We start from the raw sequence: 27,657 nt of genomic DNA, 5'->3' as shown, positions 1-27,657 counted from the left end.
AGTCCCGAGTTCGATTCCAGTCTAGGGCACATGCCCAGGTTTGCAGGCTTGATCCCCAGTAGGCAGCCAATCAATGATTCTCTCTCATCATTGTTGTTTCTATCTCTACCTCTCCCTTTCTTCCTAAAATTAATTTTAAAATATTTTTTTAAATCTACCTATATCGCAGTTTTTCGAAAGAATGCCAAATGACACCTTAGTAGATTTATATATGTTGACTAGTTTTTTAAATAATTATATGTTTCAAGAAATGTTTCAGATGATCCAAGTTTTCTCTTTCTGGGAATTTTTTAACACAAAAATGAGTTTAAAGAATAATAATGAGCACTTTTATTCATACCACCCTAAATTAAGAGTTGTTTATTTGGGGGGAACATAGCTATGAGATATGAGCTGCTATGATCATATTTATTTGGCTTTTTGTTGTTGTTAATCCTCACCTGAGGATGTTTTTCCCATTTATTTTTAGAGAGAGTGGGAGGGAGGGGAAGAGACAGAGTGAGAAACATCGATGTGGGAGAGACACCTCACATCCGCACCCTGCGGAGGCCAGGGATCAAGCCTGCAACCGAGGTCCCTGTTCTTGACCAAAATCAAATCCAATGGGCCGACACTCTAACCACTGAGCAAATTGGCCAGGGCTTGGCTTTTATTATAAACCCATGACACGAGAGCTGTATTTGGGTAGTGCCCAAATATATTGGTTGGCAAAAAAAGCTCTCACATACTGGTTGGGGAATAGCCCTCGACCTGGGCACTTCGGGGAGATTCCTGTCCCTGTCCACAGCCCCGCTCCTGAGGAGTTAGCACCTGGCCCGGCCCAGCCCAGCGCCCCCAGGACCTAGGTTACTGCCCACCAGACCTCTGAAACTCCTGAGTTAAGATTCCACCCCCACATGCCTCCTTGTCACCTTCTTGGCAGTGGTGGTGGCATGCTGCATGGAAAGACTGCCTTCTACCCCCCCTCTCGAAGGCTGCACCCACCCTGCCCACTCCACTCCTCCGGAGTCGCCTGGCATGGTCACATGCAGGAGCTGCAGTCTCTGCAGGACTGACACTGAGAGGCAGGCAGGGGGCCCCCTGTGACAGAAGGACGTCAGGGGGCCAGATCTGTAGGCACCGTTCAGGGCCAGAAGTCACCTCCGGTATAGGTCCCTCTTTCCGTAATCCCTCTGGAATTTCACCTCCTTTTAATGGAGCACTACGAAAACTCCTTAAGCATCTGCCCATCCCTGGCCTTCATGATCTTAACTTAATTCATGAAAATGAGAGCTGACACATAGTTCCTGTTCACTGCCAGGCACCACTGTAAATGTATTATACCTCACTAAGTGCCATCAACATCATGATCATCATTCCCTTTTTTTTTATTTAAAAGATTTTTTTGTCCCCCAGCGGGGAAGGGAAAAGGAGAGAGAGGGACAGAAACATCAGTGATAAAAGAGAATCATTGATTGGCTGCCTCCTGCAACCCAGGCATGTGGCCTAGATCAGAATAGAACCCAGGACCCTTCTGTCTGCAGGTCAATGCTCTATCCACTCAGCCAAGCCAGCTAGGGCTCATTCCTTTTTACAAATGAAGATTCTGAGGACAGGGACATTTAAAATTCAAGCAGCAGAGTCCAGGGCCCTCTAGCAACAGAGCCCGAGCATTCAGTTAGCTAGCATGCTGCACCATCTCTCATTCGCCTGAAAGATTGGACCCAACCTAACTAAACATGACATTTCAAAAAATGATTTTCAACGATTTAGTCAATAACAAGATATGGAATATATGGAAAGCTCAGATGGCTTTATATAAAGTATGGAAAATGTTTAATTTAACTTCTGTTAGTTTATGATTTGAGAAGAGATCAACACCATTTATAATATCTATGACATTCAGAAAGATTTTCACTTATTGAGGCTACAAGTTACCTAATGACTATAATTTAACCAAGTAATTGTTGAAAGAGGGTAAGGCCATTTTCTGCATCAAGTCATGGCCCTGACTGGTGGGATGTATTAGACACATCAAACAAAACCTCATCCCAGCAATTCCGAAACTTGAACAAATAATTTGGAAATTATCAGATTTAGTTGATGAACAATTTGTGTTACAACTTAGAGAATAGAAGAGAATATTTTTAATTTTTTGTGTATATATTGACTTGTATGATTTACATTATCATTCTAGGTAAATGTTTGAGTATTAACTCCTGTCCTTACCCAATAAGTAAGTGGGGTAGATTTCCATAAATGATACCTTGCTAAGTGAATCATTCAGCATCCCATTTTTTCTTGGCCATTTCTTTCAATTTCTGCCCAGCAATTCCTCTTGAAACCCTCTCATGTTCTACTTAACCTTCCCTCTTCTCACGGACAATCAGGTTGTTTTCAATCATATACACTTCCTGTGCACAGGTGGAAGAGTTTCTTTTGGGTATGAATGTTAAAATAGAATCATTGGACCACAAGGTACACACTTTTTCCACTTCACTAGATTCTAAAAAAGTACTCACTCTCTCCACCATTCGTGTTGAGGTTACCATTCTTCTTTTTATCCTCATCACTTCTTGCTATTGATAGATTATTTTATTATCAATCTGATGAGTGAAAAATGACATCTCCATGTTGTTTTAATCTTTAGTCGCCTGATTACTGGTGTGGCTGGCATCTTTTCTCTATGTGCATCAGCCACTGAGAGTTCCTCTTCTGCAAATTGCCTGTTCATATTTGTTTATCAAGCCATTATGTTTTTCTTTACTTGTTGGAAGAGTTCTTTACAAAGTCTGGTTAGCAATCCTTTGTCTTCTATATACATTTCAAATATGTTTCTTGTCTTTTGTTTTTTGTAATCTCTCTGGCAATCCTGAAAATGAAATCAAATTGATTGTTCTTTCCCTTTGAGGTTGGGGGGGGGGGGGGGGGGTGAGAGTGTGAGTCTTCTCTTAGCACCTTCCACACCCAAGATCTTTGTTTTTTCCCCTTGTCATTTATCCCATCTATGATCCCTTCCACCTCCACCATCCCCTCCCCACCCCGCAACCACCATACTGCTGTCCATGTCCATGAGTTCTCTCTCTCTTTTTTTTCCTCAGTCCCTCTATACACACCCCAACAGACTCTATGAGTCTGTCTCTATGTTGCTTGCCTACCCAAGATCTTAAAGATAGTTTCCTATTTTTTTTCTAATAGCTTTAGAATTTTTTTAATAAAACTTTCTTATAGCATCTGGAATATAATTTTGAGGTAAGGAGATAAGGCAAGGAGACACAGAAGAGGTGTGAGTCTTTTTTTAGCACCTTCCCTACCCAAGATCTTTTGTGTATGGTGTGAGGTAGGGAGATAGGGCAAGGAGATGCCATTTAAGATGGAAGCCACTAAAAATAATATTGCAGGAAAAAATGAAATGACATTAAAAGATTTACCATGTGACACTACATTTTTAAAAGCCAATCACAGAACTACATGTACATTGTGATTGCATTTTTATTAACAAATATGCATGTTTTTGAAGAATATATATCTAGATCATCCTTGGCTGCCTCCTCCCTCTTGGTGGTCTTTCCTCCTCCACCTCTCCCCCTTCTCCCAGAATTGGTCTTTTCTAGTCCCTCAGAGGGAAGAAATGTTCCCCCCAAGATGTATCCTTTGACCTTTGGTCAATAATGGGATGTCCCAGGGGACAGCCCCGTTCTCCCTGATTTTTCAGTTATTACCAACACTCACTCCTCTTCATTCAGCATATTTGATACCCAGAGTTACACCTACTGAAATTTTTTTATTTCTTTTACTTTATTGGTTTTAGAGAGAGGAAGAGAGAGATGTGAAAGAGAGAAACATCGATTGGTTGCCTCCTGCACATGCTCTGATCAGGAATTGAACCCGCCACCTTTTGGTATCCAGGATGATGCTCCAACCACTAAGCAATACTGGCCAGGACACCTGAAATGTTAAGTCGTGCGCTGGGTAAATAATCATCCTTGTCAGGAATATCTTTGCATGTTCAGAAAGTCAGAAATGATGAGACTGGGTCCCAACCGGTGTGGCTCAGTGCCTGAGCATCAACCTATGAGCCAGGAAGTCATAGGTTCAATTGCTGGTCAAGGGCACATGCCTGGCCAGTGGGGTGCATGCAGAAAGCAGCTAATCAATGATTCTCTTTCATCACTGATGTTTCTCTCTCTCTCCCTCTCTGAAATCAATAAAAACGTATATAATAAAAAAAGAAAGAAAGAAATTATGAGACTGGGGCCAGTGTGGTCCTCCCTGGTGTCAGAGACCTAGATACCTTCTATTTTGTTCTCCCCCAAGCCCAGTTTCCCTTCTCATCCTCTCCTTCAAGGCCACTGTGCCTTGTCCCTGTGCGTCGTTGCTGGCACAGCTCTCCTACCCTCCTGGAATTTCCTGAGTGGCAGTAATCATACCGTAGGAGTGTCTTTTGTTATTCATGACAACCCTAATCTGAGTCTATGCTCACCAGGTGACTCTTGGTATTCTGAACAGCTTCAGGATGGGGGCTGCTGCCAAAGGAGCCAACCCCGTGTTAGAGAGCTGGGACTTTCAGCCCAATCCCCCACCTCCAGGGAGCGGAGAGGGGCTGAAGGTTGGCTGCAGTCACCAGTGGCCAATGCCTCAACCAATTGTCATCCTCAACCAATTGATGACAGCGGAAACCGGTTTGGCTCAGTGGGTAGAACATTGGTCTGCTGCGGACTGAAAGGTCCCATGTTCTATTCTGGTCAAGGACATGTACATTGGTTGAGGGCACATCCCCAGTAGGGGGTGTGCAGGTGGCAGCTGGTCGATGTTTCTCTCTCATCGACGTTTCTAACTTTCTATCTCTCTCCCTTCCTCTCTGTAAAAAGCATCAATAAAATATATATATATTTTTTTAAAAATCAATTGTGATGACAGTGGAACCTCCATAAAACCCTAAAGGACGAGGTTCAGAAAGCTTCCAGATGTGTGGGAATGCACCCAGGTGTCAGGGAGGGTGCTGCATCCCAACTCCATGGGGGAGAAGCTCCTGTGCTTGGGACCCTTCCAGACCTCACTCCACCCGGCGTGGCTGTTCAATAGCATCCTTCCTAACAGCCTTCACAGCAAACCGGCAGCAGGGGGCTAAAGGATCCCCTGAGTTCTGTGACTCATTCTAACAAATTGTCCCGTCTGAGAAGGGAGTCCTGGGAACCGCCAATTTATAGGCAGTTAGAATGGCCGACGAATCGGTCAGAGGTATAGATGGCAAGCTGGGCCTGGTGTCTGGGGCAGGGACAGCCGTGGGGGGCTGGCCCTTCACCTGAGGAACCTGATGCTGCCTCCAGGATGATCTGTCAGAACTGAACGGGCTTGTAGGACACCCAGTTGGTGTGGAGAGAATTGGTTGGTGTGGGGAAACGAAACCCCATGCATTTTGTGCTATAAGTGTTGCAAGTAAAAACAGTGCAGAAAGCGGGGGGACGGGCACCCCCTCTTTTTAAGAACACATCCCTTACATACGTTTCTGCTCCCATCCCTCCCGCCAGGATGGAGACACATAGCTTGTTTATATGGACTCGGAAAGCCCTTAAAGAGGTCGTGGAGAGAGTGGTGGTTATTTCGGAAAAATGCAAAACAGGCTTCAAGGCCAGGCCACGTGTAGGAAGTTTGGGGCTTGTAACTTTAATTTCCTTCCCTAAGAGATGTGGGGAACTTATTTGTAAAGTGTATTAGGCGGGATTAAAGTCAGCTGTAACAGAAAACCCCAGAGTAACCGTGGTTTGATTCTGTTTCCCATTTCTAAATGGATTAAGTGGCTGGAGGCCTGCTGGGTGCCAGTCACGGTCCTAGACACTTGACATTTCATCTTCACAGGACGCTCCCTGTACAGGAGATCCCCACTGTACAGGCGAAGAGACTTAACTTGTCCGAAGTCACACAGCTCCTTGGCAGTAGAGCGTACATGCATCCAAAGTTCTTAACACCCTCGCCAGTTTGGCTCAGTGGGTAGAGCATTGGCCTGCAGACCGAAGGGTCCCAGGTTTGATTCTGGCCAATGGGCACATGCCCAGGTTGCAGGCTGGATCCCCAGTGTGGGGTGTGCAGGAGACAGCCCATCAATGATTCTCTCTCATCATTGATGTTTCTATCTCTCTCCCTCTCCCTTCCTCTCTGAAATAAATAAAAACATATTAAAAAAAAAAAAAAAAAGTTCTTTCCACTCCACCGCCTGCTCCACAGGAGACAAGTGGCACTTTCACTCGCCCTGCCCACGCCCGCCCCCTCCCCGTCAGCACTCAGGGATGAGGGACACCACCAGCTAACTGAACAGCTGGCAGCTCTGTTTTCCCAGACTGGCTCTCAGAACGGGCGTGTCGATGGTTGAAAACTAAAACTGAAATGTGTTTCCACACTCATCACCACACGCGGCTCCTCCTGCTCATATTTTTAAATCCCACAGAGGAACATATTTTGGTTGTGCTTCTGGTTCACCACGTACAACGCGTCAGCATATTCACTCCCTCGGATACAAACCAATGCCAAGGGCATCTGAGTCACAACACCGTGGGCTGGCGCGCCCGCGCTCCCAGCCCCCCCGAGTCCCCTCTTCCTCCGTGTTTTGGCTCTGAAGCTGGTGTAAGGCTCTCTGGCATTTTCCTCCAGGAGCCACCGTCAAGAAGTCATGGAGAGCCGAAACCGGTTTGGCTCAGTGGTAGAGCGTCCGTCTGCGGACTGAAGGGTTCCAGGTTCAATTCCGGTCAGGGGCATGTACATTGGTTGCAGGCACATCCCCGGTTGGTCGATGTTTCTCTCTCATCGACGTTTCTAGCTCTCTATCCTTCTCCCTTCCTCTCTGTAAAAAATCAATAAAATAAAATAAAAGTCATGGCGAGCTCAGAGGGTAAGAAAGTGTTGCCGGTGTGGGCCCTCCGCGGCCCAGCCAGCACTGACCTGGCCATGGAGGTGACCTGACACGGAGATGATCCATGGGAGCGAACAGTTGTGTCCCAAAGAAAAGCCAAGTTCAGAACATCAGCTATGTGCCCCCAGGGACACAGCCTGAAACTGCCAGAGGCAGGACTCAGACTCGGGACTTGTGACTCTGGGAACAGAACCTGTTCTCATTCCCAAGAAGTTCCCCGGGCCATGACTCCCCCGGTCCCATTCTCTGCTGTCTGGCACCGGGAAAGTCGTGTTCGTTCATTCCCAGATATAAGGCTCGCGTACTGAGTGGGTGCCCGGGGTGGGGACTGACACGGGAGCGGGTGTTTGTGGGCCAGAGATGCCCAGAGACTCGAGGAAGACCCACAGAGACAGAGACAAACAGACCGAAGAGAGACGCGGAGAGCAGCGTGGCCGAGCAGTCCTCTTTCGAGGCAGATGCTTAGAAGACGTGCTTCCAAGAAGCTTCTGATCGAGCGAAGGAGCTGATGTGACACAGAACGAAACCACAAATGAGGTCTAGCGCACACGAGACCAAACACATGTCAACGCCGCGGGTGACTCAGGAGGAGCTGACACTGGCCAGGCGGGATTTGGACAGCAAAGACAATGCAGAGGGCCCCGTGGGAGAGTGGAGAGAAGCGGGAAGGTGGGGGTGAGGGAGGCCCCTGGCCCCAGGGCACAGGCTGCACAGGCTGCACAGGCCTCCGGAGCAGGTGTCGCCATGGATTTAACCCATCGGTGGACATTCAGGCTGCCCCCGTCTCTCTGGCGCACAGAGCTGCAATGATTTCCCTTGCATTGCCGGTACATCTGTGGGATAAATCCCGGTGGGGGACCGCTCACCCAAAGAGCATTTTTCAGGCATTCTTATTAAGTTCTGGATTGCAGGATTTGACTCATTTTTTCTTCAGGCCCTCCGCTGTGTTCACTGCGCAAAGACAGCCCCAGAGGGGTCCTGCGTCTTCTGCCCAGCTCAAGGCCATGGTCATCAGTGTCCTAACGGTGTGCTTGAGGAAATGCAGAGAAATTAAGGTGCATACGCAGATTCTAACCCTTTCAAAGGTACTAGGAGCCGAAACCGGTTTGGCTCAGTGGATAGAGCGTCAGCCTGCAGACTGAAGGGTCCTGGGTTCGATTCCGGTCAAGGGCATGTACCTGGGTTGTGGGCACATCCCCAGTAGGAAGTGTGCAAGAAGCAGCTGATCGATGATTCTCTCTGATCGATGTTTCTAACTCTCTATCCCTCTCTCTTCCTCTTTGTAAAAAATCAATAAAATATATTTTAAAAAAAAAAAAAAAAAAAAGGTACTAGGAGCCCAGGAAGCCGTAAACTCCATCCCGACTCTTGAATAAGTGCACCATCTCCTTTTTAATATGCTGTGGGGAAATGCCCAGGTTTCACATAGATTGGCATTCGTGGGCTTGTTCCAAAGGGTGTGGGGAGCACATCGTCCTCTGGCCGTGACCTCAACACCCCAGGCCGGAGATGGCCAAGCAGGCGCAAGACTGGGAACTGGGCGGTCACAGACCTGGGCTGAACCGGGAAGGCCTCTGAGACTCTGCTGCCATTCTAACCTTGTCCCTCTGGCTCTTGCCCACATCCGTACCGCATGGACGTCTTCACCGGTGTTCTGCATAGTGCCTATAAGTTGTGTCCGCAACTGAGTTTGAAATACACTGACATATGCTATCAAAGACCAACACACAGACATGGAGATGATTCTTAGACACTGTTTCACTTGTGTACACGAAGAAGAATCAACAGTGTTGACTCAATGGGTCCAAAGAAAAAGAGCGTCTTATTGACGGGAAATCTGCAAGGACAAGGCTTGAAACGTAGGTAAGGAATGGACAGACACAGGTGAGGTGTGCAAACCCTCACACAACACGGTGGGCGAACTCAGCATGCAAACACCTTTGTGCTTTAAGGAATCATTTTGCCGAGCTGCCACGCTAAGGTTTTGTTATGCAGCTGGTTAGTTTCACACCTGTTAAAATTCAGTCTTGGAAGCCATACTAAACTTGTACAACTTCATACTCCGATACCATTAAATGTTCGCCTCTGAGTTTTCTTCTGGCCAGAACCATATGCCCGTCCCTGGAAGAGCGGTGACAGGGGTGTGTTTTGGCGGTGGGTGGTGGTGAATTTTGCTGTTGCTGTTTTATTTCACTCAAGGAGGATTCGTGAAGGGTTTCATCTCCTAAGCCCCAAATGGGATTCAGAATCGCACCGTCTGTCCAGCACACACACGCGCTGTGTGACAGAGCAGGCCTGGACCTGGGCTTTGGGCGCAGTCATGGCCCTCAGCTCCTTGTCAGTCTAACAGAGGAAATGAGCTCCGGGTTTACCCTCTGTGTAAAAGCAGCTGCCAGGAGAACTTCTCAGTGGTGGAAAGGTGACTACTGAGCACCTGAAATGTGGCGAGGGTGATTGAATGTAAATTTTATGTAAATTTTATGTAAATTTATTTAAATGTGGTTTATAGAATGCTCGATTTAGTTGTGTATTGCTAATGTCCATATATATCACAGTTCTAAGAAGAACGAGCACTTTTCTGGACCTTTATTTTCCTGTGGATTTCTCTCCGCCTTTGTCAAAGTATAAAAATGGGAACTGGAGATAGAGCAAGAGCCCTCTCACCCCATCTTCCCCCCCCTCTCCCCCTGCCCTCTCTACCATGCCCCCTTCCACCCAAGTCCTCTAGAGTTTTCTAGGGCCAAATATTATTTCTAATAACAGAGCTTTCTCACTCCAGTTATAATCACAAATCCCTCTGGGGAGAAAGTCTTGTAGTGAAACAAATGGCCTATCCAAAGGTTTCAGAAAATTACTTTTTAAAAACGCTTTGGAGTGGACTATGCTGGGAAATGAAATAAGTATCAGGTTGGTTTGAGTAAGTTATCACATATGCCCCATGAGCTTCAGGGCATGTTTTGAGAAGGCTTTTTTCACTGCTCCCAAATAACGGACAAATTGTTGATATAATGAGTGATCGAAGGAAGGGCTGGTTGGCAGCCTTTGGAGCAGGAAGGCCTCTGCAGGGAGGAGAATATTAATCAAGCCTTCCCGCGAGCTGGGGAACCAGGAGGAAAACAAGCTTCTCCTTCATGAACAAGGCAGCTCCTGGATGTGTTTCCCAAACTTTAATGTGCTCCCACATGACCTGAGGAATCTTGTTAAAATGCAGATCCCATTCAGCAGGGCCACTGGTGCAGAGACTGCACTCTGCACAGTGAGGCTCGAGGCTTCAACGCTCCTGAAGTCCAGAGACTGGCCATTCTGAACGCCTGGCAGCTGGCCATCAGTGCCCAGACTCCCTGCCCAGCCTGCCTACCAACAGCTAGGTTCTCTTGAAATTGTCATCTTGGAGCTTGTCTCCTAGGGATTCAGCCATGCTTTGTAAACTTGCCTGCTTTGTGAAGTTGCCAGAACCCATCAAATGTATAGGACCAAAGCTCTGAGAGACCAGTGTGAGGCAGCAGCCTGGTAAATGCATCTGCTCTGCAAACTCACACTGGCCTCAAAGGGGGCTGCTCTGAGAGTCGAGGTTGGTGGGACCACTAGGAAGTCACTATTAGCACAAATCTAAGCTCCATCCTCCAGTCTGGTTTCATTAGTAATGATGTTGATGTTTTCATTTATTTCTTCTTGTTTCCTTTCACTTAACTCAGCCTTAATTAGGAACAAAATGCCCCAGTTATAATTTGCCCCTTCAAACCACTTACTCTGCTTCTATAAAATGAAGATAATAGAGCACCTATACCTCTCTCAGTTTGTGAGGATTAAATTAATGCACAGAGGGGTTTACAATTGTCCCTAGTATGACAGATGTTTACTAAATACAAGCTGTTATGGTAAGAGGTGCTTTTTGATGTTTGTTCCTCGAATAAGTACAGACAGATCAGTCTCCAATAACAACCTCCCTCTTGACCTCCAGACCCAAAGCCTTCTTGATAGTTCCACCAGGATAATTTTTTAATTTTTATCTTTATTGTTGAAAGTATTACAGATGTCCCCTCTCCATCCCCTCCCCCCCATTCCCCATCCTCTCTTCCCTCTGAGATTCCTCAGTCTGTTCTGTGCTTCCATATCTCTGGATCTATTTTGCTTACCAGGTTATTTTGTTCATTAGATTCCACATGTGAGGTCATGTGACACTTGTCTTTCTCTGACTGGCTTATTTCACTTAGCATAATACTCTCCAGGCCCCTCCATGCTGTCTCAAAGGATAAGAGGTCCTTCTTTTCTACTGCTGCATCATATTCCATAGTGTAAATGTACCACAGCTTTTCTACCCACTGATCTATTGATGGGCACTTGGGCTGTTTCCAAATCTCAGCTATTGTAAGTAGTGCTGCTGTACCAGGACAATTTTCAAGTACGTTCAGCCAAATGTTCTTGGTGGGAAAGGGGGCAGGTGCTTGATGGGAAGGCAATTGCCCTTCCATGAATTCAGTTTAAAAGTTATCAGGACAATATATAGTCCCAAGATATAGAAAAGATCCTCCAAATTATGCACGAATCAAGCATGTGCATTTCTTTAAACCATCAGCTTATGCCAGTTTTCCAGATGAGTCCCTCCACACCACTAGATACAGTACTACAGAGGGTTCTGTTACTTAAAAACAAGCAAGCATTCTGGGATTACTTTGATCTGAAATTTAAGATTCCATGGTGCTGGCTACAGTGGAAAAACAAGGCAAGGCCTTGGACTTGGCTTGAACATTAATTTCATTATTTGGTCAAATCCACTGCCCTCATGAGATTTCAGTCACCTCATCTGCATGTAAGGTTTTATTGCATGAATTGCTTAGTGTTCCCTCATGACTGTATTTTGCACACCTCTCTAGGATCAAGAAACACAAAACAACAAAATCCAGCCAGTTGCTTCTGCTGCTTATTTACACTGAACACCTCAGACTTCAGTAATGCAAGTAAGGAGAGGACAGTGACTCACTGAACATACAAGGTGCAGCCACCACCAGCCATTCCCAGACACAGGGGGCTGCCCGGCCCAGCAGAGAGGGCACTCTGCACTTCTGATCACAGACCAGGAGACCTGCGGAGTCTCTGAGCAGAAGGTGTTCCTACGTCCAACAAGTTTAATCTAAATTGGCAGGCCTTGATTTGGGGGATCTCGGGATTCCTCTACTTTTAAAAATTGAGAATGCCAAAACTTTTTATGAGGGTCATAGCTGTTGATATTTACTGTAGTAGAAATTAAAACTGAGACTCTTTTTAGATATTTGCCTACAAATTCATTTTAAAATAAATACTTCACTAGAGTAGGGTTAGGCAAAATTTTTCTGTAAGGATCAGACAAGTAAATATTCTAGGCTTTGCAGGCCATATGGTCTCTGTTACAACTTCGCAATTCTGCTGTTGTAGTGTGAAAGCAGTCAGACAATAAGTAACAAATGAGCGTGGTTGTGTTCCGATAATATTTTATTTACAAAAACAGGCATGGGCCATTTTGCTAGAAAACAAACCTTAAAAGGATTAAACAGATCTGCAAGTAAATTATCTGCTAGAATAAAGCCCAATGCAAAGATAACAAAGCCAGCAATGTAACATTCATAATGTGTGTCATCTTTCTTAGTACTACGATAGATCAAAGAACTGGAAAATGGCCAGGGTCCAGGAGAAAAATCAGTCAATAGAAATAGACCCAAAAATGGCATAATGGTATAAGCAGATAAGTACATTAAAATATTTATAAACATGCTCTATATGCTCAAGGATGTAAAAGAAAATATAAAGAAGAGAGGAATTATGTAAAAAAGAAAATGGAACTGCTAAAGACAAAAATATAATATCTGATGTGGACATTTCACTGTAAAGGAATAACAACAAATTAGACATTGCAGAAAAAAGCAATCAGTAAACTCAAAAAACTGCAATATGCTTTATATAATACAAAGAATGGAGGAGAAAAAGAATAATAATTTTTAAAAATAATAAAATATTAATGACCTGTGGAATATCAAGCAGTCTAAGATACATGTCTACCCCAACTAACAATATGATACATACAAAAACCCACATTAACTAAAACATAGAGGTCAAAAATAAAAATATGAAAAAAGATACATCATGCAAACTCTAATCATAACTAGAGTAGCAATATTAATATAAGACAAAGTAGGCTTTAGGCCAAAGAATGTTGCCAGATAAAAAGGACATTTCATAATGACAAAAGTGACAATTTATATAACAAGAAAACAAAATAATCCTAAATGTGTATGTAGACATTAACTTCTAAACTCTTCTGTTTAGAAGCAAAAAAAAAAAAAAAAAAAAGGAAGAACTGAAGAGAGATATGCAAATTCACAATTACAGTTGGTTATTTCACCATACCTATCTCAGCAACTTACAGAACAAGTGGAGAGAAAAAAAATATTTAAAGATGCAGAAAACTTGGATTCTACCAACCAATGTGACCTAATTGGTATTTATAGAACATAATAGCCTGCAGAATAGACATTTTCAAGTGAACAAGAAACATTCACCAAAACAGACCATAGGCTGGGTTCATAAACCAAATTTCAATAAATTTAAAAGGGCTGAAATCAAAGTATGTTCTCAAACCACCATGGAATTAAATTAGTAATCAATAACAAAAAACTTAAAACAGTGCTGTGAGTAGAAATATATTGCAAGCTACACATGTAATTTTAAATGTTCTACTAGCCACATTTTTTAAGGTAAAAAGAAACAGGTGGACTTAATTTCAATAATATTATCTTATTTAAACTACTATTATCAAAAATATTCTCATTTTAACATGTAAGCAATATTTTTAAATGAGATTTTTTTTCATACTATATTCCTAATCAGTTGCTTAAAGCACAGCAATGTGAACCAGCCACGTGTCATGTGCTCCACAGTCACATGGCCAGTGGCTACCAAATGGAACCACATAAATCAACACGGTCAGTTAACAAATATGCTATAGCTGATAATAAGACCCATATATTTGTACTTTTTCCCCCAAAGGAAAAACATCTTGCCTTGAGATGGGAAGACTTTTGAAATATTTAGACCTACCTAAAATAAAATAAAAAATAAAAAAGACATCTTAATCATTGAGGTTGCTGATTCGTCATCAAACTTTAGCCACTGTTCTCTAATTGGTCTACTACTCATTCCATGAATACCCACTGGCTACTGTAAGGTTCTCCTGTTGTTAGGTGTATCAGATGATTTCTCCTGCACAGACTCCACAGCACACATATTTTGGAGTTCATGGGGATGAACAGCTTGTCATCTAGTTATGTTGTAAATGTTGTCCGGGGTTTTTTGGTTGCTATATTCTAGCCATCACCATCATCCCAGAACTTAATTTGTAAAACACATGCACATATTACTGATAAAAATAAACTTTTTTAAAGAAAGAATATTGTTGAATGTTGTTCCTTGTTTTATCTTTGGCTGAAAATGTGGAATAAAGGGGACCCAAAAAAAAAATAGTGTAGGCTTGTAGGGAAGGTAAGGACAAGAAACACTTCCAAGGACTGCCCTGAGCACAAGAGGCTGGGAAGAGAGAGGAAAAGCTTGGATCCAAACCCAACGACTGGCCACAGGGAAAACAAGCAGATGAAATAAACAGCATTGAATGGTGAACTAGCACGCATACCCTGGAGATTCCCCACACTGAAAATAGAGAGAGTCCCCTTCCCATGGCATAAAGGAGCTGCTAATGGAATTAAAGTGATCCAGACAACGGCTTCATTCCTTAGTCAGCCGCTAAGAAAAAATACAGGCTTGAGTATGATTCTGGAAAACAGTGATTATTGGGCCAGCTGCAAAGCCACCCACAAACTGTCTCATTTGCCCGTGGACACAGTGTTTGGTGGCACCGGAGGGACACTGCAGGTGGAAGGGGCTCGGTCTCCTGGTCCAGAGCCTTTCCCTCGTGCTGCTGCTGAGCCACTGTCAGCACGTGCCTGTCTGGCGGGCGCCGGGGGAAAGCCGTGGTGCACATTCTCCAGGTGTGCAGGCCCAGAGGCAGCTTTCTCACGGGCACTGGCACCCCAACCCATGACTTCCTAGACTCCCTGACCCCATCTGTCACCTGACCGTGGCACCTCAGCACGTTGCATCCAGCGGGCCACACATCGCCTTCAATGAGACCGATCTCAGCCTGCGGGCAGGGCAAGGGCTCGTCCAAGTCTGTCCCTTCCTCGAGTCCTCCCCTCAGTCTACAAGTAGCGGCTGTTCCCTGCAGCCACTCATCCTGCACTTTTTAGAGATGGAGGGGCCTCTCTTTCTGGTAAATCAATCCCATTACTAGTTACTAATTCTTCATACTGAATTTTCCCTGTTCAAATTCAGGTAGGCTTTCTTTCTCCTGAATAGTCATGAACCCTAAATGAACCCTTAATCACCTGTAAGGTTTAAAAGAGGGCATACAACGGTGTGTCTGAGTTGGTTGACACATTGTCCCATACACGGAAAGGTTGTGGGTTCGATTCCTGGTCAGGGTGTATAAGGGAGGCAACCAATTGGTATTTCTCTCACATTAATGTTTCTCCCTCTCTCTCTCTCTCTCTCAAATCAACAAAAGCATATATCCTCAGGTGAAGATTTTTAAAAAAGATGTGTATTTTCTAAATCAAATCAATAAGAAAATTAAAGCCAGAAAATGACAGTCTTTTTTTTTAGGAAATAAGAGGAATCAGTGAGAAAGCGTAAAACATGATCACAGAAGAACAAAATGAGAAACTAACAAAAGCAAATGGATTAGACTCCCCTTGTAAAATGCAAAGACTCTCCAAATGTGCTGAAATATAAAAAGACATGTGCTGTGTAAAAGACAACTAAAAAGTATATCGTTATAAATAAAAGGGTAAAAATTAATTTATCAAGCAAATATAAACAAAAAGAGGACAGAAATATTCTAGTATTCAAGAAGTCAAATTCAAGGGAAAAAAAAACATAAATAGGACAAAAAGAATAACTTTACAGACTAGCAAATCTTCCTTATAAATTGTACTTAACAGACACAAGTATCTGCATTAAATAATAGTATCAAGCCACACAAAGCAAAAGCTAAAACAAGATAAAAATTGAGAGCCCTAGCTGGTTTGGCTCAGTGGATAGAGCGTCAGCCTGCGGACTGAAGGGTCCCAGGTTTGATCCGGTCAAGGGTACATGCCTGGGTTGTGGGCTTGAGACCCAGTAAGGGGCATGCAGAAGACAGCCAATCAATGATCCTCTCTCATCATGGATGTTTCTCTCTCTCTTTTGCTCTCCCTTCCTCTCTGAAATCAATAAAAAATATATATTTTTTAAAAAGATAAAATTGAGCCGGGACCGGCTTGGCTCAGTGGATAGAGCATCAGCCTGCGGACTGAAGGGTTCCGGGTTCGATTCCAGTCAAGGGCATGTGCCTTGGTTGCGGGCACATCCCCAGTGGGGAGTGTGCAGGAGGCAGCTGATCGATGATTCTCTCTCATCGATGTTTCTAACTCTCTATCCCTCTCTCTTCCTCTGTAAAAAAATCAATAAAATAAAGATTATTACTAGTCTATGATAGTTTATAACCAAAAAAAAATTGGAATAATGTGATTAAAGTGGATGAATGAAGTGAAACACATGTTCACCTGTCCCACACAAATGGATTAAACCTTCGTTTAAAACACCCACAGAATATTTTTTAAATGAGGCCCCAAAACCTCAATAAATTCTAAAAGGCAAAAAGTATGTAAGCCATATTTCCTTTCCACAAGGATAAAACCCTACAAGTAGCAAAAATTGAAAAATAAAGAAAAAGCCAACAACACAGAAATTTTTAAATATTCTTAATAAACCAAAACTTTAAAACAACAATAAACTACTTATAAAACACATCAACATAGCCAGGATGTGAGCATATTTAAAATTAGAGAAAAACAAAAGCCTTCAATGTATTAATTTGTTTACAAACAAAAAAATAATCATCAGACTCAAAAGTTATAAGGAAGACATCGAGAGAAAACAAAAATAAAAATAAAATGAGAAATTAATAGAAAATCACAATTGGATAAATCTAAAGTGTTTTGAAGGGGGGAAAAAGATACCATTAGCAAGAAAAAAAATAAGAAGTGGTAGGCCTAAGGTAAATTTTTTATAACCTAGGAGCAAATTCAATAGAAATTTTTTATTCTTCCTATTAAAATTCTATGCTAATAAATGCACTGCATTTCAAAAAAAAATTTTTTTGCTAGAAAAATATAAATTACCTAAGTTAGTAAATAATAAACACAAAAGGAAAATGCAGTTGGAAACAAATTTTTAAATTTACTTAAATTTAAAATAGATGACATATTAATAGTCACAAAAGAAACTGATAGTTATCAAGAAATTCTTTCCAGAAAGGGCTCTGAACTCTAGTTTTATAAGCACAGTCCTTCAATAGTTCATGGAACAAATCACTCCTGTGCTATAATATAACTGCTTAATGCATAGAAAAATATATACGGTTATCCTATCCGCTTTATAGAGCTAGCAAAATCCCTATATCAAAACTTGGACAATAGCCAAACTCACTCATGTAAAAATGCTATTTTCCTAAGTAAAATATTAGCAAATCAAATTCTACAGTAACATTAAGGCAGGCACATTTTAGGAAAAATGCATTCCAGAGGACACCACGTATTTTGAAACTAATTTTCCCAGAAAAATAAATGTAAGAGCAGGGGCTGCACAGTTGCAACAACAGAAGTCACAATCACTGCAGTGTCTTTTTTCTGAGGCTGATATTTCTTATTTTCCTCCTTCAAAAAGGACTCTTGCTCACAGTGGTAGTTTAGGATCTTGATCACATTTCATTTCTGTCCCAAAGTTAGAGACTTGAACATCCTTTTCAATACCAGTGTTAACACTACCACCTCATGAATGCCTGTAAGAGAATAGATAACTATGACCCTCGCTCCAAGGGTGCTGGTAAGGACCAGAGCTTCACAGGATACTAACCAAGTGTGATGGCATGTTTGTTTACCAGCCAAAGCTGTATTGCTATGTGGCAAAAGCATGAACACTTTACAAATGTACTGAGATGCCAGTTTTGAAATTATGCAATGCAATTCTTGGTCACTTTTTAAGCCATAAGTAGTAAAACGTCAATAAAGCAGGTTAATTTGGGCAAGGGGGTGTAACTGTTAAAGCCAAAAGTCCATTATATAGTAAAGTAGTTTTTCCAAATGGGTGTTAAAAAATAGACAAATTAGTTTCCCTGTATTTTGTGTGTGGTTTTTTGTTAATGCTCACCAGAGGACATTTTTTCCATTGATTGTTTTTATTCGTGTTTTTTTTGTTTTTTTTTTAAGAGAGTGGAAGGGAGAGAAGAGGGGAGAGAGAAAGAGAAAAAGTGAGAGAGAGAGAGAAACATTGATATGAGAGAGACACATCTATTGGCTGCCTCCAAGCATTCGCCCTGATCAGGCCTGGGGATCGAACCTGCAGCCTAAGTATGTGCTATTGACCAGGAATTGAACCTACGATCCTTTGGTGCATGAACCATGCTCCAACCACTTAGCACCACCGGTCAGGGCTGGTCAGGGCTGTTTTACTTCTGAAGATACATTTTGTGATTAAAATTATGTGTGAAAAGTTTAATTTCACAGAAAAGCTTTCTGTATGTACTACAGTAATTTTAAATTTTTTCTGCATTCACCAGTCACCACAAGTAAAGAAATGCACATGGCTGGGGTATGGCTTAGCACCCAGAACATCTGCCCCCATAAGAAAATTCCTGCAGAATGTCACACCACGTGACAACAGATCCAATTTCCTGCTTGATCACATGCCAATCATTTGCTAAACATTGTTTATGAGCACTGATTCTTGGATTTAAATATGTAGATTACAGTTTTACCTATGTAATATTTACTTGCATAATATTTATTTATGTCAGTGAAATTACTACAGTATTTTTTCCAACATATGGCCTATCTGCTGAAAATTGTTAATATCAGTGAATTAATAACAACAAAATAACCTGTTAATTTAATTATAAGCAAATCTTGGTTAAAAGCATTTTAAAATTAACAGGGTGTTAATCTTCACATATGATATATGAACTGAAATTTTGTCTGTTAAATTCGAAGTCCATTAAATCAAGGGTTTACTGTATATGTATTACTTCAAATTTTGAAATCAAATTTAGTCCTGACTACTATTATTAGGTCAACAATTTTAAATCGGTATAATTCAAGTCTATGTAAGATGCAGGTAAACTGTAAACTTCTTTTTTTTTTAAAAATTACTCTACCTGATCCCAGTTCAAAGCTGGTTAAATGTTAAATCTGTTAGTATGTCATCAACAACGCTCTTCCTCTGGGAGCACCCACGCCTTTCCTCCCCACTGTCCGGCATCTCCTAAACACAAAGGGTCTCCTGACACTTGCAACCAGAGGAGAGAAGGGCAGGGCTCACCCCTACACCTGTCTCCCAGGCCGCCCTTCATGGGACTTTTCAGCGCGCTAAAGCAGCCCAGTCTTGGCTCATTTCTTTCCTGGAACATCTCTGGGGAGTGACAGCAGCCTGCCTAGGCTCTCTCCTCCTGCTTCTTCTGTCCCAAGCCCTTCCTTGTATCACTATCCCCAGCTTTAACAAATGTATTCTCACTTTCAAAAATGTCATCAACAAAATCAAATGAAAATAATTATATAATTATGTTAATAGATACCCAAAAATCATATTTGACTAAATTCCTGAGCCATACCTAATTTAAATTCTTTAAAAACTAAAAATAGAGGGAAATTTCCTTTCTAGATGAAGAATATCTAGTTGACTAAAAACAGCAAACCTAAAGGTAAAACACTGCTAGGGATGTTCCCATCAGAAAACAAAACAAGAATGTCTACCATTACGGTCGTTATTTTATGTTGTTCTAAGCATTTCAACCAACAAAACATGCAACACAAATTAAATAAGACTATTAGGAAGACATCATTAGTCATAGCTATGAAAGTAATTCTTAGAAAACCCAGGCAAAATTACCAGGGAAAGGACTAGAATTAAGTAGATACCAAGAAAATATAAATTTGTGACTTGGCCAGAATTATTGCTGTTCAGATCTTTCCATGCCTCCCTCAGGACTGCTTCCTAGTCTGAGTCGCTCCTGTGTGCCTAGACCACTGCACTAGACTCCATATTTTCAACCTGGGGAGAGATCACACAGTAGGGCCACAGGATGTTCCAATAACAAATCTAACTATGTCATTCCTTTGCTTAGAAGGAAAGTTTCCCATCATAGTTAGAATAAGATCCAAATTCCTTATAAATATGGCCCTATACAACAAGGCCTTATAAAAATGCCATCTGGACATTGGCCATTCTGACTTTCTGTTCCTCAAACACACCTTTGTGCTAGTTTTTCACTTTGTTGGCCTTGGGCTCTCCTTGAATCTCACAGGATGGCTCCTTCTAAGAATTAGTCACATCCTACCTTAAATGTTCTTCCCTAGAGATCTCTTGGATCCCCCCACCTAGAGCATCCACAAGTTGCTATTTCTCATCACTCTATGTTAATTCCCTCCACTGAATCTAAAGTTCACGATCTGATACTTTTCCCTGCATATTGGTTATTTCCCCCACAATGCCGCCTCCATGACAGCAAGAACTGTGTCTTAATAACCATTCAATGTTTTAAAGTTCCTACTATGTAAGAGTCGCTCAGTAAACACTTGAATTTTAGTTGTCTGTCATTGTCAAATAAGCTTAAGTGCCACAAAACAGGAAGTATGCCTATTTTATTAACTGTTCTATCCCCAGAACTCTGACAATAAATATCTCATGAATGTATTCCTCCCTCCCTTTTAAGACCCTAATATTCTAAAATTAGGCTTTTTTTTTTTTTTATTTGGTGAATTCAACATATTTTTGCCCTTTTTTGACACTGATGGCCAGCGACTGTCCTAAATGATTTCCTATGCATTATTATAAAGTTAAATCTTCTCATTTCTACCCATCTATTACCCAAATTCTACATTTGTGTGATTGACTTACGATAAACACAGAGCTTTAATAATTAAAAGTTTACTAGCCTTGTTGAAATTAATCTTTAAAATGTCTTTGTTGAAAAATATTTATAAGAAAATAACAAGTCAAGAAATGTTGTGAGCCCTAATCCATAAACTATACATGTAAGTAGCTGGGCAGAGAAGATATCATCCCTAAAATTATATTGAGGGGGGAAAAAGGTATTAAAAAGTTAATCTATCTTGTCAGTGTATAGACAAATGATCATTCTATGCTAAAACAGTAAAAACTAACAAAGCCACAAAAGGATTGCCTATTTAGAATTTAAGTTAAGATGCTAGATCACCATTTGATTATCCTAGAGTTACTCATTAAATATGATACAGAGTACATATTCGCTGGTTTGTGGGCACTTTTAAGTATCCAATTACTTCAAACAAAAGGCTACATTCTCAATTTTTTAGGTTTTTATTCAAGAGTATACTCACAAGCGGCACTTAAAAATCAGGCTTTTAAAATAAAGGCCGAAACTGAAAAAAAAATTTTTTGCAAATGTGACACTGATAAAAGGATGATTGTCATAATTTAAACCCTAAAATGTCCTGTGGAGTCAAAGGATTTATACACAGAATGTGTTAGATCGATACCGTTTAAAATAAACAATCTGAAGACCACAGATAGGGGCAAATTTGTCAATGAAGATAAACATCAGTTTCAGCCTTCCAGGGTACGAAAACCAGCAATTAGTTCATCTTGTGACAGTACACACTGTGCTTCACATTTTAGACGTTAAAGATTCTTTCTCCAGCAACAAATCAGCGTATCTTTGCTGAAGCTCCTTTTCTCTTTCCTGTTGCCGCTGTACGTCTTCTTTAAGACACTTGAAGAGACAAAGATATGAAATAATTATTTCATATGTAAGTAATGAAAATTAAAAAGATCTTATGGCACTTTATCATCCTATGAACAGCTGAGTTCAGTCCTGACCCTTAAGAGGCAAGTATTGCCCAAAGAGAAACAAAAACAGGGGCTACTTTAGCTAGAACACAAATAATGCTACGGCCATTCTTTGATTAGTTATATTAACTGCCATCATTTTGTAAAATCTATGCCTCTATCTCAAATAAACAAGCCATTATTATCCTATTGATACCCACGAATGCACTTTATCATGTGCACTGACTGAGGAAATTAAGTTAAATGCGACCAAAGCAACTTGATGCTTTGGAATGAGCACCTATATTCCCAGCACCCTATTACCAATCAAAAAGACATCAGTTTAATGTACCTTGGAGAGCTATATGAATGGAATACAATTTAGTTTCAGGGGGAAAATAAAATCTCAAGGGTTACGTATTCCATTCCATAACGTATCTTTATACAAAACAGAATATTAGTGAAGGAAAAGCCTGGTCTATCCATCCAACCCCTGGCAATTCTAGGTCAGAAAAGTTTAGCTCTGACTGAAAAAAGCGAGACAACATCAACTACCAAATGTCTTTCCTGCACAGGAAAGAAATAAATATAGGAAAGCCCTGAATAGTTCTATGTGGCTCTCTTTCTAAGCAAAGCTGCAAGGCAATAATGGTACCTCTAGCCTCCGGGGAATCGCAGAATCTTCGTGTTTCTTGAGTTCTTCAAAAGTGCGTAACTCTAAGTAAGCCTGCTCAATTTGGTCCCATAAGTCATTCAATTGTTTCATGAGCCCCATGGCACGAGACTGGTAACCCCCAAGCAAAATTTTCATCTTCTTTTCCATCTTCGCAGCTCTCTTGGCTTCTGTCGTCATGTGACCCCTGTTTATCTGGGGGAGATCACATCAGCACATATGAGAAAAGCAGGCTAAGTAACAGGACTACAGAGACAGCACTACTTCAGAGCAGCAGCACACTGCAGTTCCTTATTCTTCAGCTATCATACACAAAATCAGGCTTAAGAAGGATCTGTGTTGCACCTGAAGGATTTTATAGCATTTATAATAATTTCACCCATGATTCAATCGCAAAGGCAGGCTTAAACTTCATAGTATGGAAAAACTAATCTCTACTTCTGAAAATAACTTCAGCTATCATTAATCTGCATTGATTTTAGAACTGGTAGTAACTCATTTTTACCACCTACAGCTCAAAAATGTACTTCTACATTATACATATACATTTTTAATAGCTGTGATCAAAACCTAAGTCTTCAAGCTATAAAATTACTAGGTTATTTTTATAATATCAAAACCCTAAATTTGGCATATAACCCATTAAGGAAAAAGAGTATCACATTTGTCAACACAATTTTTTAATTTTTGAGAAGTGAAAGAACACGATAAAATTAAGAAAAAAATGATAGTTTTCTATTAAATATGCATATTGAGCACAGGTGGGATGCCTCCTCAAACCATTCTAAAATTAAAAGAATTAAAAATATATAAACTCACAAAAGAACAGGAGAGGGATAATTAACAGAAGAAAGATTTGAACAAAATTCTAAAGCCGCTGCAGGCAACAAAGAGCGAGGGGTCCCAGGGCTTCGAGAGGGTGCAGGAAGGGCTGAGGGACACCTTCTCCTTCCCCTCCCCACCCCCCAACCCCCAGTGCACAAAATTACGTGCACCGGGCATCTAGACTGGTATAACAGCATAATACTTATGCTCAGAAAGTGTTTATCTAGTCATGAAGGTGCACTGAGTATAATCGGCACCTTGTATCTGGGAATTACCACCTCACACACAGTTGAGTCATTTATTATTCCCAAACTACCAAAGATTTTAAAACTACAAAGTTGCTAGCTTCCATTTAATATCAACAATTACATTTACTTTAGTCCAAGCTTTATGAAACTCTTTTGGCTCAAATGTGCTAAAGCCCTAGCTGGTTTGGCTCAGTGGGATAGAGCATTGGCCTATGGACTGAAGGGTCCCAGGTACGATCCCAGTCAAGGGCACATGATGGGTTGCTAGCTCCATCCCCAGTGTAGGGCATGCAGGAGGCAGATGATGAATGATTCTCTCTCATCATTGAGGTTTCGATCTATCTCTCCCTCTTCCCTTCCTCTCTGAAGTCAATAAAAATCTATAATAATAAAAAGTATAATATGCTAATTAGACCAGATGACCTTCCAGAAGCTGGTGCTGTGAGGGAAGTCTGAGTCCCAGGTGCCAGAGGGAAATGTCGACAGCCAGGGGAAGGAAAGCCTACTCTTGCACAAATTTCATGCATCGGGCCTCTAGTATACATATAAAAAAAGAAAACTCTCAGCTATTAACATATCAAATATTTCTTCTCTTTAAATTCTCTTTAAAAAAAATATTGTGTTAAAGATTCCAAGCAAATATGGAAATAAATTATATTAAAAATATTTAAGTATGGGAAAAATTAATTTAATTTAGGCAACTATATCAAGTTAGTAACTAAAAATACTTAAAAAGTGGAATTCCCGTAATAAAATGGTTTTTCAAATTCAATTTCTACTCTAAAGGTCAATTATTTTAAGACTATACACCAAAAACCACAAAACATTAATACAATGAAGTATAATATAGACATTAAATGCACAAGTGTGTCAACTGTTTCAACACACCAAAACATATATGTGATATGTTAAATTAAAATTCCTAATTATGTAAAATCTATGTATACTAACCAAAATCAGACTGTCTTAATTTCTCTCCTAAAATCAACTATATCTCAAATTTCTGACATTCATCAAAATGTATAGAATAAAAACTCAGCCCCCTGCTGTTTTGATTCTATGCTGTACAAGGTGAAGTTCCTTTTTGTTACCTTAAACGTATAAAACCAGGTTTACCCGGTTTAGGTAAGGATGAACTAACCTGAAAGACATGGGAGAAAATTCCCATTTGCTATTTGCTAAGCACATTATCTCAAACTCTCACTTCCATGACATTAAAACTATTACAGATAAAGAAATTTGAGATCCAGAGAGGTTAAGTAACTTGCCTTAGCCCACACAGCCACTAAGTGATGAAGCTATGCAGTTATGTCCTACTTTAAAAGTCCAACATATTAGGCCACACCACTGCTAATAAAATGGAAGTCCTCCCTGCCTCAGCCCCCAAACTGCAAAAATGCCTAAAGAAATTCAAGTTGTGGAACTATGCTAAATGGCTTACTGCACCAGACAGTTTCCTGAAAAATTATTCCAGACACATGTAAACAAAATCATAATTAATGGATCTGCTTATCACTCTTCCCTGATTTAGACAATGACCTGTACCTACCCACTTATAAGAATTTGACACTTCAGAAAAGCTTTTACTTTCCCCAACTTATATTTTTAAATTCATAATTCTTTAATTCTTAACAAACTATGAAACTATAGGAAAACAAACATCTCTCAGAAAAATTTTGCAGAGGAAAAAAGTTACTAACAACTTTTTAAGAAGTTGGGCAGAATATAACTTGTGTAATTATTTGGAGATTTCGCCAAAGCTAATCCTTGCCACTAACTTTAAATGAGGGCGAGTTATCAGGTTTCTTTTTATTTTTTAATGATATTTATAATATTACTAGAGACCCAGTGTATGAAATTCATGAACGGCTAGAGTCTCTAGGCCTGGCCAGCAATCAGGGCCAAATGGGGCCTTCCAGCTGTCGGTTGGGGCCTTCCTTTGTTCGGGGCCACACCCTGGTGGTCAGCACATGTCATAGCGAGCAATCAAACTGCCAGTCTTCCGGTCGATCTCCCGAGGAGACAATTTGCATAGTTGCCTTTAATATATATCGATTGATACTATTCAGTGAACAAAGCAATATATGATGATCCCAATTTAAACACCTTCCTCCTTTCATCCACAGATACTATGTATAGTAACTTTTTTTTCCTATCATATGTAATCTTATAAATATGTACTCACACATCTATGAAAATACACACACTCAAGATGTCATTTTGTGATTGTCTAGATGGTAGGCTCTTTTCTTCAATTTTAAAATTTCTTTTTAAAATTCTCTTTAAAGTACTGGTATTATTTTTAGAAAAGCACCCCAAATGTTATTTTTAAATGCATAGAAAAGAAACTGTCTAAAAAAGACTGGCCAGAGACCAATGGAAAACTGATGGTCCCCAGGAGATGAATCAGTGGAACCATAAGTGTTTCCTTGGGTCACTATAAAAGGAGGCTGTATGGGACTTATAAAAGTGTAATTGTTACTTTCAAACTCACTAAGTTTGTTAAGGTTACTAAGCTTAAGTAATTCCAAAATAAACACATTATCCTTGGGTCTCCAATACCGTCTTCAGTTAGTCTGCAACAGTGAGGTTCAGAAAAATTAAGAGCATCCCTCACTGAAACTCTTGCTTTGGGGCCCATAACATAACTTTATACCACTGGAAAAGCAGGTTTAAGGATACCCAAAATAAATACAGAGTTAATGGCAACTCCACTCCCCGTCCATCATTCAGCAATATGATCCTACACCAGTAAAGATGTGGTTCAACCATCGAAATGTTTGCAAACAAGAGTCCGTGAGTGGCTCTTTTATCTCTATACAGCTTATTTAGCAGTAAGTTTTATCAACAAACCTTCTTTATATTGATGAGATGCAGGTCCAAATAAGTGATTATTGTCACATCTATCAGAGTTAGCAACTGTCTGTCAGATTGTAACCCTGCAAAGCAAGCTAAGCACTAAGGCAAAGCCTTACTAAACACCTTTGCAGGCAGGAATGTACCAACAAAGCAATCAGTGGCCTAGCACTTTACATCTGCACAAGTTAGGAAATGAAACACCAATCCTGAGGCATAAAGAAGCAACATGGTTGTGCCAAGGGGATCTCTGGTCTAGCTAGGAACAACCAAGACATCTGCCAGTGCCTTTAGGGGTCATGGTAGACCAGAACTTCAGAAACAGAGCATTCCAAAGTTCTGGGAACTCTTCTCCTGAAGCCCTTGCCTCCAAACACACACATCACACACCTACACACACACACACCTACACACACACACACACACACACACACACACACACACACACACACAGCAATATAAGCATAAGTCTGAGATACAACATATAGTCCTCCACCCAGAATTGTCCACGCACTTAATCCTTACCCTAAGTTTTCACTATTTAAAGTATTAAAGGAATATTTTTCCTGTACTACAACATCTGACTTTATAATGGAAGTTACTGAGAAAATGGAATCCATTATGCAGCCAATTTTGTTGAAACATAACCATTCAGTTAAGGCAGGGGTCCTCAAAGAGTTCTACAAATACACTGAGAAGAATGTTAAATGTGTTATCTGTGTTCTTTAAGTTACTTTATTTCCAAGAAGCCCATGTTACATAATACTTCTGGACTAAGTTGGCCGTGCCAGTGAAGTACAGGGAGAAGTATTACTTCTGGACCTGGTTTCCACCTCTAAGGAAAGTCTTTCCATTTTTATAGCGAACATGACAAAATCTACTTTTCAGCCAAACTTCCTAAACACAGCAGTTTAGATACCATTTCAAATACTATTAAATTTAATAGCAGGCCTAAATTCAGACTTCTCATTTCACTTTTGCACCTACTGGAAATTATTTCACTCAAAATAATTATGTCTTCAGATGATTTCCTATTTCCACTTAAAGTGGAAACAAATTAGAACACTTCAAATTCTATTTGCACTTCCCAAATACAGTAATGACTCATTTATCTGGCATCGTCAGAAAGGGAGGTTCTCCACATGAAGGTTTCCCAGATATCTGAAGTCCGCAGGAGCAGAGCGTTCATCTGCCTTGTTTCCTGCTGTACCTCCGGGCCTGGCACATGGGCTGGCACATAGCAT

General features: G+C 40.9%; 1 protein-coding gene across 1 annotated transcript in view; it reads right to left on the bottom strand.

Annotated features, from left to right (window-relative positions):
* Positions 1 to 12,337: 12,337 nt before the first annotated feature.
* The window catches only part of CDC5L (cell division cycle 5 like), a 45,545-nt gene continuing 30,225 nt past the window's right edge, over positions 12,338 to 27,657 (bottom strand). Inside the window, exons 15-16 of the mRNA XM_084889809.1 lie at positions 22,467 to 22,679; positions 12,338 to 21,755 (exon numbers count right to left, since the gene is read on the bottom strand). Coding sequence (XP_084745935.1) covers positions 21,651 to 21,755; positions 22,467 to 22,679 — 318 coding nt within the window. The 3' untranslated portion in view covers positions 12,338 to 21,650. The remainder of the gene's footprint in view (positions 21,756 to 22,466; positions 22,680 to 27,657) is intronic.

This window comes from Pipistrellus hanaki (genome assembly GCF_964339955.1).
Source record: "Pipistrellus hanaki genome assembly, chromosome: 7".
In the NCBI taxonomy this organism is placed as follows: domain Eukaryota; kingdom Metazoa; phylum Chordata; class Mammalia; order Chiroptera; family Vespertilionidae; genus Pipistrellus; species Pipistrellus hanaki.
The sequence above is the reverse complement of the archived record's forward strand: the minus strand, read 5'-3'. Positions and strand labels throughout refer to the sequence as shown.